The sequence below is a fragment of the Anolis sagrei genome, chromosome 1, assembly GCF_037176765.1.
Source record: "Anolis sagrei isolate rAnoSag1 chromosome 1, rAnoSag1.mat, whole genome shotgun sequence".
Taxonomy (NCBI): Eukaryota; Metazoa; Chordata; class Lepidosauria; order Squamata; family Dactyloidae; genus Anolis; species Anolis sagrei.
This window is the reverse complement of record NC_090021.1, coordinates 194,007,845-194,026,469: the sequence shown is the minus strand read 5'-3', so window position 1 is coordinate 194,026,469 and position 18,625 is coordinate 194,007,845. Positions and strand designations below refer to the sequence as shown.

Genomic DNA, 18,625 nt, shown 5'->3' with positions numbered 1-18,625 from the left:
CTTCAAAATGTGAGATATTTTTATGTCTCACCCTGTAGTTTGGCAACAGAGTTCTCTGGTGGAGAACCTTACACGCCCCTCCCTCAAAGGTAAATCCAAGGATTTCACAGGATGCTGCCATGGCAGTTAAAGTGTAATCTGTTTAAGGGCCTCTTGCCCTTGCATGTTCTCAGTTACCTAAGGTTATAACTGTTTTCCTGCTCCAACTGACTCCCAATAATAACAATAATCATTTGCATATCAGTTTGAAACTGCCTGGAGGTATGGATCAAGTTTTTTTAATGAGTCATTGCAATTTACAGATTTTTATATCAACGAATATTTATTAATTCTAAAGAAAGATATGTCAGCAACAAGATCAACTACAAATACATCCTATACATTAGATTAATATTTTCCCAAAGAAATGGGAAATTATTGTTTCCATTTGATGTTTGATATTTTGTTTTATGTCTGTTATAACAGGATGTTCTTTTTATTTAATTTTAGTTTGTTAAGTTATACTTTGTATTTATATGTTGGGTTGTATACATTTGTTAGTATGGATGTATTGTTGTTGTATTTGGGCACTAAATGTTTGCCTTTTATGCTTAGAATCTGCCTTGAGTCCCTTTGGGGAGATAGAGTGGAATAGAAATAAAGTTTTATTATTATATTATTATACTAGCCATCCCCTGCCATAGAATCATAGAATCATAGAATCAAAGAGTTGGAAGAGACCTCATGGGCCATCCAGTCCAACCCCCTGCCAAGAAGCAGGAATACTGCATTTAAATCATCCCTGACAAATGGCCATCCAGCCTCTGCTTAAAAGTTTCCAAAGAAGGAGCCTCCACCACACTCCGGGGCAGAGAGTTCCACTGCTGAACGGCTCTCACAGTCAGGAAGTTATTCCTAATGTTCAGATGGAATCTCCTCTCTTGTAGTTTGAAGCCATTGTTCCGCGTCCTAGTCTCCAAGGAAGCAGAAAACAAGCTTGCTCCCTCCTCCCTGTGGCTTCCTCTCACATATTTATACATGTGTTGCTATGGTCCAGTCTGTGTATATGTGTTGTGTGTGTGTGTATATGTGTTTATGTCTGTGTATATATTTGTGTATTTGTGTTTATATGTGTATATGTATATTGTGTATACGTGTGTGCTTGGGTATATGCATATATGTGTGTGTGTATATGTATGTAGATGTGTATATGTGGGTAGGTATATATGCATATATGTGTGTATATATATGTGTGTAGGTGTATATGTATGTGTGTGTATATGTGTATATTTGTGTGTGCTTGCATATATATGTGTGTGTCTGTATGTATGTATGTATGTATGTGTGCATGTGTATATGTATATTTCTGTGTTTATATGTGTATATGTATATTTTGCATATGTGTGTGCTTGTGTATATGCATATACGTGTGTTTATATATATATGTGTATATGTATATGTGTGTAGGTATATATGTAGGTGTGTATATGTGTATATTTGTGTGTGTCTGCATATATCTATTTATATGTGTGTGTCTGTATGTATGTGTGCTTGTGTATATGTGTATGAACATATGTGTATATATATATGGTTTATTTTGGGGGGGGTTAAAGTCCGTTCTGCTGGGTTTTTTGTGTGTTTGTAGGGGTGATGGACACTTATAGGTCTGATAGGTGTCTTGTGGCCAAATTTGTTGTCAATTTTCCCAGTGGTTTTTGAGTTATGTTAATCCCACAAATGAGCATTACATTTTTATTTATATAGATTATGGGAACAATGTGGAGTCTCCAATTATCCCAGTGATCACAAAGAGATCATGAAAACTCATGAGGACAGAGCTCAGTGAGATATTAAAATTGCAAGTCAAGAGTAAACAAACGTACTGTTTGTCACCGTTAATGCAAAGTGCAGTAAAAACAAGGAGACTGGCATTAAAAATTAATAGGCAATTGATAAATCGCCTATATTGTCATAGGAACTTTTCAGAGCAAGCTTTACCTTGCAGCTCTGCCTGGATTCTTACGAGCGAATTCTCCGTGGCCTTTTCCTTGGCTCTTTCTTTTTCTTCCTGTGACCACTGCATGTGGTCCCTTGAAAGAAAGAAAAAGAAGGAAGAAAAAACAATTTGCAGGAGGAGAAATATGCTTTTATATTTCTAAAAGCTTCCACAGGCTTTTCTATTCTTCCCCCCTCCCTTAAGTACACCACATGTAATCAGCGGCATTGTATCAAGTCTAGATTCCATTTTCTGCCTTGGTTTTCAAAAGAGGCCTTGATGCACTCTGGAACGCCTGCCATTCTGCTCTTCCATCCTCTTGCTTTGTTCCAGGCGCTCTGCGTTCCAGCGGGCCCTGGGCTGACAGCTCCCAGCAATGCCCCCTTCCTAACAGACCACAGTAGCGGTTGAGCATTTGAATGTCTCTGTGGTGTGTTGTCTTTTTGTTGCTTTCTCCGTGGGGCGTTTCCAGGCGTCCCTTTCTGCCCATTCTTTAGCTTGTGATGATGGAAAGTGCAAGGCCGCTTCCATTTAATACAGTAGTTTGTCTTTTTGAGCACACACACGCAGCAAGCCTGCAAGCCCGTAATCTGCCGGTGCCTTTTGAGTCCTGAATAACAGTGATTCATTACGCTAAAACGGAGCATTGGCATGTTCCATGCCAGCTACCCAACGTGATTGCCGTTTCACCACAGATTTAGAGCTATCAAAATCTGGCCTCCTGGTGTGCTAAAGCAGCCCGTATGGATTATTGCAGAAATGTACTTAATGGGCATATGAATATGATAAAAAAAGGTTGCAGCTGGGGTCTGTTTTTTTGTTTTTCAGGCAATACGTCTGATTACTCCCATGTGTTAGGGAACCACAAAATGCAACCAAAACAGCATCCAGAAGTAAGCTGCATGGAGCTTTTAATTACACAGTGCAACAGATGGATTTGAGTGGGATAAAGAGGTAAATCTCTCTAGTGAAATAATGGCACTCAAAATGCCTGCCAGGATGGAGTAAAGGATTACAGAAGCCAGCGCCACACCACAACATTACGCCAAAACAAAGCAGAAAATGCTGAGCAATCTTAAGATATTCCTCTGGGTTTCAATTCCATACATTCACAGAAGCTAACAATTCACCAGCTAGGTCTCAAGGCTGGCTTCCTGATGCTAGCAGGGATTTAGGAGCGCATGCATGCAGTAATTGCTATGATGGCATACCTCAATATCATTCAAGATTATACTTGCACCCGGATGCAAATATGTTGAAGAATCTGGGTTGTTGTAGGTTTTTTGGGGCTATATGGCCAGGTTCTGGAGGCATTCTCTCCTGACGTTTCGCCTGCATCTATGTCAAGCATCCTCAGAGGTAGTGAGGTCTGTTGGAACTAGGAAAAAGGGTTTATATATCTGTGGAATGACCAGGGAAGGACAAAGGACTCTTGACTGCTGGAGCTAGGTGTGAATGTTTCAACTGACCACCTTGATTAGCATATAATGGCCTGACAATGCCTGGAGCAAACTTTTGTTGAGAGGTGATTAGATGTCCTTGTTTCTTTCCTCTCTGTTGTTTTGCTCCCAGAAATCCCAGTCAGTTTACCAGCTGTTAGGATTTCTGGGAGCTGAAAGCCAAAACATCTGGAAGACTAAAGGTTGGGAACCACTGGGTTAGTCTCTATCCCCAGAAAACATTTGGAAACTGATTTTAACAAATATGACTTTCTGGTACTAAAGGTCGGGAACCACTGAGTGAAGAGTGAAGGCCTGGGTATAGCAAAGCCACTCTTTCAAATGTAACTTCCAAAATTCCCCATAGCATAACCACTAGCCTTGCGGGCTGATAATGCTGGGAATTGCTAATCCATGGCATTTAATTTTTCCAAACTCTGCACTGGACAAAAGGAAGGCATGGAGAAGTCTTCTCTATTTTAGGGTCCTTGGTCTTTGTGCCAATCCATGGTGTAGCTCTACAAATACTCCAATCACTAGAATCAATACAGAACCAATCTATAAGAATTCTGAAATGTGGGCAGAAGTTGGACTAATTCCAGTAATATTTTGTTGTATGCGTCTTTTTCTCTCTTCCTTGAAACACATTCAATGGCTTACTAATATAATGTGTAGGAGAGTTGAGAAGCTCTGTGTCTCATATGAACCTGCCTGAGCTGTAAGATCTGCAGAGGAGGTATTTCTCTCTATTTGGCCACTTTCAGAGGTATGGCTAATGAGAACAAGGTAGGTTTTCTCTACTGTTGCTCCCACATATTACAACTCCCTCCCTGGGAAAGTTGGGATGGTTATTTCTTTGTTTTCCTTCTGAGTAGACCAGTAGTTCTCAACCTGTGGGTCCCCAGGTGTTTTGGCCTACAACTCCCAGAAACCCCAGTCAGTTTACCAGCTGTTAGGATTTCTGGGAGCTAAAGGCCAAAACATCTGGAAGACTAAAGGTTGGGAACCACTGGGTTAGTCTCTATCCCCAGAAAACATTTGGAAACTGATTTTAACAAACATGACTTTCTGGTACTAAATTGTTTTCAAGTAATATTTGTTATTAATACTGTTTTAGTCTTGAGTATGAACTTTTTAATCACGTGAGTTTTATTGTATAGTGCCTCAAGGCCCAGCCTGGGAGAAAGGCAAATGCTTCCCAAAGTGCCCAGTAAGTAAGATGTGAAGCATCCCTTGTTTTTTGTTTACACGGGTCCGGTAGCCACAGACAAATTAATGCAGAAAATGTGGTTGGTTCACTATCTGCTTCCTTTCCTCTGGCAGGCAAAGATCTTTTTATTTAAGCAAATATTTGGTGCTTACCATTATGATGCAAAAGGTATTTTGACTGTTGTGTTGTACTTCTAAATTGGAAACCATTTGACGACCAACAATGCCAATAAAATGTGTTTTAAAGTGTTTCAATTATGTGCTTTTTAAACTGAATTGTCTGTTTAATTGCTTTTTAACTATTGTTAATAAGGTTTTGGCTGGATTTCAATTTCATTTTTTTTTTGCAAGCTGCCTGGATATGACATTAATTAGGTTAGCTAGATGTTCTACAAGGTTTTTTTGAACCGTGCTATTGAGAGTGAAATATTTCACTGAGATCTTATCTTTATAGGACATTTACCGATTCACATTCACAGGCAATGAAGACCAACTTTATGGAGGTTATACATATAAATATTCCCAAAGAAGAACAGCTTTGTATCTGTTGAAGTCAAGTACCTTTTTTAGGCTGAAAAAGCCCTCCTCGGGTTATACTCAAGTCAAAGTTACCATATTTATTATTTTATTCTATTATTATTATTATTATTATTATTATTATTATTACATTTATTATTTTACTCTATTTATTATTGTTGTTTTTGTTGTTACATTTACATTATTTTACTCTGTTTTTATTTTTATTACATTTATTATTTTAATCTATTATTATTACATTTATTATTTTACTCTCTTTATTGTTATTGGAAGGATATGTAAGCATATTTACATTGAAGATTAGGAAAGCCCCTACGTTAGAAACCTTTAAAAAGAGTCTCAAGACCTGCCTCTGCTACTGTGCTTTCGGAGAGTAGCCACATAATTTTATGCTATTGCTCCCTCAACGCTCTTGTCCCAGGAGTCGTCCCCCCCACAAATGTACGAAGGTTTGTCTATTTTCCTGTCTCTCTATGAGTTCTCCCTTACAATTAGTTCTGCCCCCTTATCTCAGTTTTAAAATCATTTTATGTACATGAGGCCTGCTCTCTGTCATTATGTGTGGTTTCTATGTTTTGTGTATATTGTTTTATATGTTTTGATGTTTTTTACTGTAATGTTATATTGTTTATTTTACTACAATTTGTTTTTTTTTGTATTGAAATTTGTTGTTCGGGCTTGGCCCCATGTAAGGCACTCTGAGTCCCCGTTGGGGAGATGGTGGTGAGGTATAAATAAAGTTTATTATTATTAAGTTTATTATTGAAGAAAGTTATAATAATGGTTTAATCGGAGTTGGGCAGTTTTATCTTAAATTACAGTTTTATGTAAATATTCAAAAACATTTAACCTATTGATGCCTCAATTAATGTAATTTTATTGGTAAAGTAAAGGTAAAGGTTTCCCCTGACATTAAGTCTAGTTCTGTCCAACACTTGGGGGGCGGGGGGGGGGGGGGGTACTCATCTTCATTTCTAAGCCAAAGAGACGCCGTTGTCCGTAGACACCTCTAAGCCCATGTGTCCGGCATGACTGCATGGAATGCCATTTCCCTCCTGCAGAAGTGGTACCTTTAATCTACTCACATTTGCATGCTTTCAAACTTCTAGATTGGCAGAAGCTGGGGCTGACAGTGGAAGCTCACCCCCTCTCCAGATTCCAACTACTGACCTTTCGGTCAGCAAGTTCAGTAGCTCAGCGGTTTAATCTGCTGTGCCATATTTTTATTTTGAAATTTACCAGTAGCTGTTGCATTTCCCACCCTCGCTTATACTCGAGTCAATACATTTTCCCTTTTTTTGTGGTAAAATAAAGTCCCTCGGCTTACATTTGGGTTGGCTTATACTCGAGTATATACAGCTAGTTGAGAACACCATACATTATGCATCATATTATAAATTATAAAAACTCCATGAGAAAAATACTGAATAAGAACCTGTAGATAATTTAATGATAGGGAAAATTTTATAAACTTGCCATGTAGTTTACTTAAGTTGGTTCTGGTTAATGCATTTACATGTGGAGTGAAAGCAGTCTTATTCAGACTTGCTTCTGAGAATAATTTAGATTAAAAGTTTTTATAAGAAGTGTGGAGTCAGTAACTATATTTGTACGCACTATTTTTGTATACTGTATATTTGTATTATTGACTGTATTTTACACATTAGCATATTGCATTTTAACATGCCTTTTAAGAATTCTTAAACTTTGAGATTTTATCATTCATTGCAGTCTTTCTTACACAATTGTAGTCTTTTGGCTACAGCCTGTATTCGGTTGCCTAATAATAAAGCCTAATTGAAGCACTCCTATTTACATTGACAGTGAAATAGATGATGCTGTAGCAAACATCTTACCACATGTTATGATCAAAAACTTTCTCTGGATCCAACAAAATCCGTGACCCAAGGGGAGCCGTGGGCCGTCCCTTGCTTTGGAACCTCTTGGGTAAAATGCTATTCCTCAGATATGGAAGAGAAAACCTTTCCACGAACTGCATTTCAACAAAGACACCTACAAAGAAAATTAAACAAAAGGTTAGATTTTCAGAGACTTCATTATTTAATCTACTAGAGGGGTAGCTATGTTAGTCTGCTGTAGCAAAACACCATGTAACACCTTATATAAGCGGATTTATATAAACTCAAGTGGTGAGATGTCTGCCTAGAAAGAAGCATAATGTATGTTACAAAGTGTTTTCTGGAGACAAAGAGACTTTGATATACATGTTACATTCAGATCTGATTATTTGGATTGTTTGCTTCCGCTGTTAATGAAAGATGGGGAGATAGTCGTGAGGAATTCAGCACACATATACACAATATCGAATACTGATTACAGAAGAAACATTTTGCTCCCGCAGAACACACTGTTCTTCCATTTGACATTTCCTACCCCTGCTCATTACGTTGTGTTATTTCAAAGCTATTCTTAATGTTTCAATCACTCAAGCAAAGCTGTTAAAAGACAAAGGCCCACATAAAGATTCATCTTGAATTAATGCAGTTTAACACAATTTTAAATGCCAAGGCTCAGTTCTATGAATTGCTGGGAATTGCAGTTTGGTAAGGCACTAGCACTATTTCGTAGAGAAGGCTAAAGAACTAGTAAAATTACAAATCCCATTATCCTATACCATTGAGCCAAGGCAGTTAAAGTGGAGTCAAATAGCATTTTTCTCTACAGTATAGATGCATCCATAAAACACAGATAACTGTCTTTCATTATTATCTATCCAATTCCCTCTCTGTCATTTCCAATCACCATTTGGAGAAGGACTCCAATGAGAAGAGAAATATTTCAGTAGAAATAGTGATATTGAGTTGCTGTGAGTTTTCTGTATGACCATGTTCCAGAAGCTCTCTCTCCTGACATTTCACCCACATCTATGGCAGGCATCCTCAGAGGTTGTGAGGTCTGTTGGAAACTAGGCAAGTGAGGTTTATATATCTGAGGAATGTCCAGGGTGGGAGAACGAACTCTTGTCTCATTGAGGCAGGTGTGAATGTTGTAATAGGCCATCTTGATTAGCACTAAGTAGCCTTGCAGCTTCAAAGCCTGGCTGGTTGCTGTTGAGGGAATCTTTTGTTCGGAGGTGTTAGCTAGCCCTGATTGTTTCCTGTCTGGAATTCCCCTGTCTTCTGAGTGTAGCCCTTTATTTACTGTCCTGATTTTAGAGTTTTATTTTTTTAATACTGGTAGCCAGATTGTGTTTATTTTCATGGTTTCCTCCTTTGTGTTGAAATTGTCCACATGTTTGTGGATTTCAATGTCTTTTCTCTGTAGTCTGAGATGGTGGTTATTAGATATTGTGACGTTGCTCTTGCTAGAGGTCTGAACACTCACACAGTCCTTTGCAAGTGTCCAAGGAACAACACAGTCTCTGCCTGCATGATGCCCATGTCTACTTTAAGTGATATTTCTTGGCTATGTACAGCAGGTTTTAGAGCTGTACCGAAGTCAAAGTAGCAATTAATTACACAGAAAGTGCCAATAAGGAGGAAAGCTGCACTTTCCCCTTCTTTTTGCACTTTAAAGAGTTTCACCCGCTCACTCCGCGCTGCCTTACTGGGATTCAAGAACAGGCACAATTTTGTACACAGATCGGTTGCTAACACATTTATTTTGGCTCTCCAGCATATGTTATTTGTCAGATATGACAGAAGGCTCAAAACATTGACTTCTACTAGATTGAAAGAGCCTAACTGTGCACAATTTAGGAAAAGTTTGGAAAGAGTCACAAACATCTGCGATGCTATGCAATATGCTGGAAAGAAAAACATTTCATCAGACAATGCAATCTACGTAATTTACTGTTACAGGATGTGGTTACAGAATATAAAGTGAGTAGTTTCAAGAAGGTTTGATGAAATTAATAGACCAAAAAAAACTCCAATCTTACAAGCTGAAAAAACTCAGGGTTTTCAGCGTCTGAAAAGTTGCTTTTTTTTCGTGTCAGGAGTGACTCCAGGTGTGAAAGAATTGACTGTCTGCAAGGACGTTGCCCAGGGGACGCCTGGATGATTTGATGTTTTTATCATCCTTGTGGGAGGCTTCTCTCATGTCCCCGCATGACGAGCTGGAGCTGATAGAGGGAGCTCATCCGCCTTTCCCCGGATTCAAACCTGCGACCTGTCGGTCTTCAGTCAGGGGTTTAACCCACTGCGCCACCGGGGGCTTCTGAAAAGTTGCTGGGGAATGCTGAGAGTTGTAGTCCCCCTAAAAATGTACCAATCTTTAGACTTGTGCATAAACAATAATATCTAAATGCTCTTTTCTAACATTCCTTGATATCAATTTATTTATTTATTTATTATTACATTTGTATACCGCTAATATCTCAGCCTAAGTCGGCGACTCATTGCGGTTTACAACATCTAAAAACCAACAATATTCAATTTAAAAACATAAAAACACATATAAAATACAGAATTATTGGGCCACCAATAACAATCCAAGTGCATCTCGTAACTGGAATCGCAATCCAAATTCGTCGTCTGTAATTACCAATCCTTAATCGTCAAAATTCATTTCGTCGGATTATCCGAATGCTTGTTCAAACATCCATGTCTTTAGTTTTTTCCGAAACGCCATCAGCGAGGGGGCTGACCTTATCTCTATAGGGAGGGTGTTCCAAAGCCGAGGGGCCACCACAGAAAAGGCCCTGTCTCTCGTTCCCGCCAGCCGCACCTGTGAAGCCGGCGGGATAGAGAGCAGGGCCTCCCCAGAAGATCTTAGGGTCCTGGTGGGCTGATAGGCTGAGATACGTTCGGATAGATAAGTCAGGCCAGAACCGTTTAGGGCTTTAAAGGCCAACGCCAGCACTTTGAATTGAGCCCAGTAGCAGATCAGCAGCCAGTGGAGCTGGTACAGCAGAGGAGTTGTGTGCTCCCTGTGCCCCGCTCCTGTTAGTATCATGGCTGCCGCCCGTTGGACTAATTGGAGCTTCCGGACCGTCTTCAAAGGCAACCCCACGTAGAGAGCGTTGCAGTAATCAAGGCAGGATGTAACCAGAGCGTGGACTACCGTGGCCAAGTCAGACTTCCCAAGGTACGGGCGCAGTTGGCGCACGAGTCTTAACTGTGCGAATGCTCCCCTGGTCACCGCCGAAACCTGGGGTTCCAGGCTCAGCGATGAGTCCAGGATCACACCCAAACTGCGAACCTGCGTCTTCAGGGGGAGTGCGACCCGTCCAACACAGGCTGTAACCCTATACCCTGTTCGGCCTTGCGACTAACCAGGAGTACCTCTGTCTTGTCTGGATTCAATTTCAATTTGTTCGCCCCCATCCAGATCGTCACAGCGGCCAAGCACCGGTTCAGGACCTCGACAGCCTCCTTAGTAGCAGGTGGAAAGGAGTGACAGAGTTGGACATCATCTGCGTACAGATGGCATCGCACTCCGAAACTCCGGATGATCTCGCCCAGCGGCTTCATGTAGATGTTAAACAGCATGGGAGACAGTATTGAACCCTGAGGAACCCCACAAGACAAAGGTTGTGGGGTTGAGCAGGAGTCTCCCAGTAACACCATCTGAGACCGACCCTCGAGGAATGAGTGGAGCCACTGCAGGACAGTGCCTCCAAGACCCATCCCCGCGAGGTGTCCCAGAAGGATACCGTGGTCGGCGGTATCGAAGGCCGCTGAGAGGTCGAGCAGCACCAACAGGGACACACTCCCCCTGTCGAGCTCCCGACGCAGATCATCCACTAAGGCGACCAAGGCTGTCTTGGTACCATGCCCCGGCCTGAAGCCAGACTGTGCCGGATCCAGAAAATCCGTGTCTACCAAGAATGCCTGGAGTTGTGAGGCCACCACACGTTCCATGACTTTGCCCAAAAAGGGGAGATTGGAAACAGGCCGATAGTTGACGAATTGAGTGGGATCCAGTGATGGTTTCTTCAACAGCGGTTTTATCACAGCTTGTTTTAAGCTGGCTGGAATTTTGCCCTCCCGGAGGGAGGCATTAACCACCACCTTCACCCACTTGGCCAATCCTCCTCTGGCCTCCTTCAGAAGCCAGGATGGGCAGGGGTCTAGGATGCATGTGGTAGCTCTCATTCCTCCAGGCACCTTGTCCACATCCTCGGATTGAACCAATTGAAATGAATCCATCAAAATCGGACAAGCAGATGCTCGTGTTAGGATACAAATGAGGAGTCTCTGAGTTACAAGCATCTGACTAAGAATCTACTCATAGTTAAGAATGGGGGTGAGACAACAGGAAGTGAAAGAAATCTGCCCTCGGAAGGGAATTCACTCCTGAAAGAGTTATTATCATGAGGAAAAGAAGACTCTACTGAAGCACTATTACAATCCAGATTTCCACAACAAGCCAAATTTTTCAAAATCCAGTGATCAAAGGGATAGAAAGTGAGGTGAAATTTTCTAAACAGAAGCACAGACAGCAAAACACACAGGGATATTAACCCTTCCCTATGACTGAGGTTACACTTAAAAAAACCTCTGTTCTGACTTACATACAAATCCAACTTAAGAACAAAGCTTCAGAACCTATCTTGTCAGTCGCTTGGGGACTGCCTGTATTCATTCTGCAGAAAGTAATGGCATCCCAGCAAGATTTTTGGAAGTGAACCTAGTACCTTCCATTTGTCCTGGACTACAACTCCCATTATCTTTTGCCAGCAAAGCCGCTGGGATTTGCAGTCTCTCTTGCTCACCTGTAGTAAGCCAGACCCTAAATCCAATTACTAATCCCAGCTACAATAGGCTCATTTAAACTATGGAATTTGCTTAAGTGTTGACTTGCCATTCTGCAATTAGAGTCATAGGTCTACTCTAACTGGGACTAGCAATCAGATTTAGTCCATAGTTGAGGAAAGATGGTCTCCAAAAGTTTGTTTGGGCATGCTTGTCAACAAACTCAAGTATCCATGAAGCCTAGAATGCTGCTGGTTAATACAGAGGCAGGCAATTTGCTAGCATAGGGGAAAGAGGGCACATTAGACTCACAAGCAACCACAATGGGTGCATTTGCACCAGTAATTCCCAACCTCTGGTCCTCCAGATGTTCTGGATTTCAACTCTTAGAAATCCCAACCAGCTTACCAACTGTTAGGAATTGTGGGAGCCTGGAAAACCAAAGGCTGGGAACCACTGATTTACACTGTAGAATTAATGCAGCTTGAAACTATTTGAACTGCTATTGATCAATGTTATGGAGTTATGGGGGTTGTAGTTTGTTAACATACCAGCACTCTGCCAGAGAAGGCTAAAGATCTTGTAAAGCTATGGCTGGATGGTATCCTTGAAAGGACTGGCTTGACTCTGAAGGAGTTGGGGATGGTGACGGCTGACAGGGAGCTCTGTGAGGTCACAAAGAGTCGGAAGCGACTGAACTAATAAACAACACTGTTTTTCAGTGTTTTTATGAGTGATGGTCACCCATTGGCCTGATAGGTGTATTGTGTCCAAATTTGGTGTCAATTCATCCAGTGGTTTTTGAGTTATGTTAATCCCACAAGCTGCACATCACAAATGCTGAACCTGACTCAGCACATAGAAGATGGCTTTGAAAGGCAGCAGATCACAGGAACTATCTTCATAGACCTTCAGTGGCTTCTGATACCATAAACCACCGACTCCTCCTGAGAAAAATGTATAATATCACAAAGGACTACCGTCTCACCTGCCTCATAGGAAACCTGCTACAAAACAGGAGCTGCTTTGTTGAGTTCCAGGGCCAGAGAAGCAGATGGCGGAAACAGAAGAGTGGCCTGCCTCAGGGAAGCATGCTTGCCCCATCCATGTTCAACATCTACACAAATGACCATTTGTGTAGATGTTGAACATTGCCAGAAGGAACAGAGAGCTTCATCTATGCTGATGATCGTGCCATCCCGAGCTCTGAGGATCACCTGGGAAGGAATCCCACTGGAGCATTGCAGAGCACCCAAATACCTGGGAGTCACTCTGGACCGTGCTCTGACCTACAAGAAGCACTGCCTGAACATCAAGCAAAAGGTGGGTGCTAGAAACCATATCATACGAAAGCTGACTGGCACAACCTGTGGATCACAACCAGACACAGTGAAAACATCTGCCCTTGCGCTGTGCTACTCTGCTGCTGAGTACGCATGCCCAGTGTGGAACACATCTCACCACACTAAAACAGTGGATGTGGCTCTTAATGAGACATGCCGCATTATCACAGGGTGTCTGCGCCCTACACCACTGGAGAAATTACACTGTCTAGCCAGTATCGCAACACCTGACATCCGCTGGGAAGTGGCAGCCAATAGTGAAAGGACCAAGGCAGAGACATCTCCAGCTCATCCCTTGTTTGGGTATCAGCCAGCACATCAATGACTTAAATCAAGAAATAGTTTTCTAAGGTCTACAGGGACACTCGCCGGAACACCTCAGCAAGCAGGAGTCCAAAAGTGGCAGGCTCAAACCCTGAACCTCAATCAATGGCTAGTACCAAAAGAGAGACTCCGCCCTGGGCACACAGAAGACTGGGCGACTTGGAAGGCGCTGAACAGACTTCGCTCTGGCACCACGAGATGCAGAGCCAACCTTCAGAAATGGGGCTACACAGTGGAATCCACGGCATGCAAACCACTGACCACCTGCTGCAATGCAACCTGTGCCCTGCCACACGCACAATGGAGGACCTTCTTGCGGCAACACCAGAGGCACTCCAAGTGGTCAGATACTGGTCAAAAGACATTTAATCAACTACCAAGCTTGCAAATTCTGTGTTTTGTCTGTTTGTTTGTTTTTGTTAAAAATGTAATACAAATATCTGGTTGCTGATGACAGGATAGATAAATAAATAAATATCCCACAAACTAACATTACATTTTTATTTATATAGATGGGAATGTAAACCATTCAAAATGAATAACAAGTACAATCACATGACATACTTTTACAGCAAAGAGCTACAATTCCGCTCCATCTAAGGATGTAGACCAGGGGTGCATCTACACTGTACAATTAATGCAGTTTGATCTCATTTGAACTGCCACGGCTCTATGCTATGTAATTTTGGGGTAGATAAACGTTTTCCCCTGGCATTAGGTCTAGTTGTTTCCGACTTTGGGGGTTGGTGCTCATCTCCATTTCTAAGCCGAAGAGCCGGCGTTGTCCGCAGACGCCTCCAAGGTCATGTGGCCGGCATGACTGCATGGAGCGCCCTGGGGTGTGCTGTTTGAACTCCTATGATTGCAGAGTACTGAGTGGTGTCAAACTGCAGTAATTCCACAGTGCAGATGCACCCTAAGTGAGTTTGCTTTTTTTCTCTGCAACGGTATCAATCCGACACAAACTTTATTTCAAAGAGGAGGTGGAACCATACCTTTAAAAAGATGCATGCCATGCAAGATTTTCCCGGATTCCCTCATTCAACTTCTCCCTCCAAATCCAGCCACTTTCATTATGTATTAATGTTTCAAAACGAGCCTGTTGTGAACACAGAGACATCCCAAGGCAATTGCGGCTGCATCCTGAACGCGACCCGCAAGAGAGCGAACCATGCGGTTCCTAAAAACACACAGAGCGAAGGGAAGGGGAGCGCGGTGCATTCTGGGAGGTGCAGTTTCTGCGGTAATTCACTCCTTCATAAAAACGCATAGCTCAAACTACAATTCCCAGGATGCTTTGCGAAACGGCAACGGAAGGACGCAGGCGGGGAGGAGAGTCTATTTTCGTAAGCGCCTCTTTAGCTGTGGTTGTTTTGAGATATTTGGGAGCGCGTGGTACAAGGAGGGCCATAAGTATGGGAAGGGAGGTGATATAAGTCGTCCCAAAGGGAATCTCCTCAGAGGAGGGCTTGAATCCTGGATTTCTGACTTTGGGTAAGATGACTCATTGCTTTGACAGATTAACAATGGGCCTTTAACTGCCCTTTGTGTGGAGAGGATTTTGCAGCATATCAAGGGGCCCTTCCACACAGCCCTATATCCCAGAATAGCAAGGCAGAAAATCCCACAGTAGGAAGAACTTCTTGACTGAGAGCTGTTCAGCAGTGGAACTCTCTGCCTCGGAGTGTGGTGGAGGCTTCTTCTATGGAGGCTTTTAAACAGAGGCTGGATGGCCGTCTGTTGGGGGTGCTTTGAATGCAATATTCCTGCTTCTTGGCAAGGGGTTGGACTGGATGGCCCATGAGGTCTCTTCCAATTCTATGATTCTGTATGCAGATGATACCATTTTGACAACTGAAAGCAAGAAGGAGCTGAGCAACCTTCTGGCCAAGATGAAAGCAGAAAGTGCAAAAGCTGGGGGTTGGACTGGGTGGCCCATGAGATCCCTTCTAATTCTATGATTCTATCTGCTTTGAACTGAATTATCTGAGTCCACACTGCTGTATATCCCAGTTCAAAGCAGATAATGGGGGATTTTATTCAGCTGTGTGGAAGGGGCCACAGAGGTAGCATAAACTCCCCGGGGGCCCATCTGCTCTGTAGAATTAATGCAACTTGATACCGCTTTAACTGCCATGGCTCAGTGCTATGGAATCCCAGGATTTGTACTTCGCGGAATCACCAGCAGCCTGTGACAGAGAAGGACAAAGACCTTGTAAAACTACAACTCCCATGATTGCATAGGCATGAACCAAAATTTTTTTCAAACTGCATTAATTCTATAGTATAGTATAGATTTATTTATTTACTATATTTCTATACCGCCATTCTCAGCCCCAGGGCGACTCATGGCGGTTTACAAAATGGCACCATTCGATGCCCACAGCAATACAAAGATAATTAAACATTAAAAACATTTAACATAGATAAAATTCATTACAAATAACATCAATAAAACATAATAAAAAACCATAAGTCCTCCGCATTTCATTACCAATCATCCACCCTTAAGAAGATGCACCCTTACGACTCAGAGGAGCACAGCGACTCTCTGAAAATACTACATTTGCATGTAGAGATAGTTTATTTAATACTTAGACCAGGGGTCCTCAAACATTTTAAACAGGGGGCCAGGTCACAGTCCCTCAAACTGTTGGAGGGCCGGAATATAATTTGAAAAAAGCATGAATGGATTCCTATATACACTGCACATATCTTATTTGTAGTGCAAAAAACACTTAAAAACAATACAATAATTGAAATGAAGAACAATTTAAACAAATATGAGCTTATTAGTATTTCAATGGGAATTGTGGGCCTGCTTTTGGCTAATGAGATAGGATTGTTGTTGTTGTGTACTTTCAAGTAGTTTCAGACTTAGGTTGACCCTGAGCGAGGGCCTGGTAAATTACCTTGGAGGGCCGTATCCGGCCCTCGGGCCTTAGTTTGAGGACCCCTGACTTAGACCATAGGTCTTTCATTTATAGGACAGACAAATAAAACCAGATTTTTTTAAAAAATGTCAGGAACTCAAGTTGCTTCTGGTGTTAGAGAATTGGCCACCTGCAATGACTTTGCCCAGGGAACGTCCCCATGTTTGATGTTTTTACCATCCTTGTGGGAGGCTTCTCTCATGTCCCCACATGGGGAGCTGGAGCTGACAGAGGGAGCTCAATCCATTCTCCCCAGATTCTAACCACTGACCTGTTGGTCAGCATAAGGGTTTAACCCACTGCGCCACCATGGACTCCAGATTATAAAATACAATGCGAAATACACCATTAAAATATAAATCATTAGAATCATTAAAATGCTCCATAAATTGATGGTGAGGTGCACCCTTAAACTACTGAAAAAATAGTGTATGAATTGGTACTTCCATAGGTAAAAACCAAGTAGAATTTATTTATTTATTTATTATTTATTTCTGCTACTTATACCCCGCCCTTCTCACCCCCGAGGGGGGACTCAGGGCGGCTTACACAGACGGCACAATTCGATAATATTATATTAATATTCAGTAATATTATAATGTAAACAAGAAACACTTTGAATAGAAACAGCCACACCATGATTAGGTAAAAACATCCCCAGAGTAGTCATATATTTGCATATAAATATATCTGTACAGTTCAAATCTCAATAGCCAGATCACGGTGTAACAGACGCCCAAGTGCTGTCAAAGGCTTTCATGGTTGGAATCACTGGGTTGCCATGAGTTTTCTGGGCTGTATGGCCATGTTCAGGAAGCATTCTCTCCTGATGTTTTGCCCACATCTATGGCAGGCATCCTCAGAGGTTGTGCGGTCTGCTAGAAACTAAATGCTCAAGTAATAGGGAGCAGGATTGCAAGAGCTTGTAGACCCCACTGAGCAAACGTAAATGTTGGTTAAATGAATATACATAGGATTGTAGAAACTTAATGTTGCTGTAAATGATTTTTGAAGCTGGTAATGGTAATGCGTGCTTTCTTCCGTTCAGCCTCCTTCTGAATGCGCTGTGAGACAAGTCAGATGTTTCTCCAAAATGGATCCGGATTCCTCTGCCTTGGCTGCTGGGACAAGGCTCCACTCCTCCAATGCATTTAGGATCCACAGTATCTGCTGCCTGCTAATGAGAAGGACACAGGGATTTTACACAAAAGACGCTGGCTTTGTTTATAGGAAAAACATGGGGATCCTGAGGGAGCTCATGTGCCAGGTAACAGCTGCTAATGTCTCCCATTGCTGTGCCACACAGCTCAAGGCATTACATCAGGAAGGCAGGTAGCATTCCGAATATTGTATAGATCTATGGCTTTGTCAGCTTGAGTCAAGACAGTGTTGAAGGATGTTAGGAGTTGCAGTGTAACATCTGGAGGGCTGTATTTTGCCTTCCCTGGCATTACAGATCCCTTGAACTCTTCTGCACAGAAATTTTGAATCTTCATTTTGTAATCTTCTGCAATTCCTACACAGATATATTTCCCATGGAGCAAATGCATAACACTGGCCAAAACACATTTTAGTGCTTCAAATGTTAACCCTGTTTCTGGGTATGTTTGACCTGCTGGTTCCAAAAAAAAATGGCACCAATTTCCCCCTATTAGCTTTAGTTTTTGAGATACAGAATACATGCCATCGGCCAGTCACCATCTGCTCACTCATTAAAAAGCATGACAACCATATTTAAAACATTTTAAAGCAATGCTTTTGGGCAACTTGGGAGTCCCTGAACAGACTCAGAAGCGGAGTATGCAGATCAAAAGACAACCTGGCAAATGGCACTACCTAAAAGTGACTGTGGAGCAGAACTGTGCATCTGTATGCTTGTCCACTATGCCCTGCCTCATGTACAGAGGAAGAATTGTTGGAGGCTACAGACAATGCCGTTGCTGATGCCCATTTTTGGTCAAATATCAAATGATATTTAGCCACTTGTGCTCCTTCTTTTATCAATTGACAAAAAAAAACAACAACAACACCATGCAACACACCCTTTTTTCCTTTACATATACATCTACTTTAACCTTGGTGTTGATGCTTGCAAAACTCTCCAGTTTTCTGTATACCTTAACATTTACTTCATAGCACCAGTTTTCTGTATACCTTAACATTTACTTCATAGCACAAATTGCACTTCATAGCAATTTGCACATAG

At 41.9% G+C, this 18,625-nt stretch overlaps 2 protein-coding genes across 7 annotated transcripts in view; one reads left to right on the top strand and one right to left on the bottom strand.

Moving 5' to 3' along the window:
* Positions 1 to 14,703, bottom strand: part of METTL8 (methyltransferase 8, tRNA N3-cytidine) — a 46,395-nt gene extending 31,692 nt beyond the window's left edge. Inside the window, exons 1-3 of one of the 3 annotated variants that reach the window (XM_067471582.1) lie at positions 14,482 to 14,703; positions 7,017 to 7,173; positions 1,978 to 2,069 (exon numbers count right to left, since the gene is read on the bottom strand). In XM_067471582.1, coding sequence (XP_067327683.1) covers positions 1,978 to 2,069; positions 7,017 to 7,173; positions 14,482 to 14,527 — 295 coding nt within the window. In that variant the 5' untranslated portion in view covers positions 14,528 to 14,703. Of the gene's footprint in view, positions 1 to 1,977; positions 2,070 to 3,186; positions 3,265 to 7,016; positions 7,174 to 14,481 lie in introns of those variants that run through there. The other 2 variants (XM_060778932.2, XM_060778940.2) reach the window with 2 other exon arrangements.
* An 84-nt stretch (positions 14,704 to 14,787) lies between these two features.
* The window catches only part of DCAF17 (DDB1 and CUL4 associated factor 17), a 30,277-nt gene continuing 26,439 nt past the window's right edge, over positions 14,788 to 18,625 (top strand). For 3 of the 4 annotated variants that reach the window (XM_060778959.2, XM_060778969.2, XM_067471569.1), the window contains exons 1-2: positions 14,798 to 14,980; positions 17,468 to 17,686. In XM_060778959.2, the coding sequence (XP_060634942.2) occupies positions 17,513 to 17,686 (174 nt within the window). In that variant the 5' untranslated portion in view covers positions 14,798 to 14,980; positions 17,468 to 17,512. Of the gene's footprint in view, positions 14,981 to 17,467; positions 17,687 to 18,625 lie in introns of all 4 variants that reach the window. The other variant, XM_060778977.2, reaches the window with a different exon arrangement.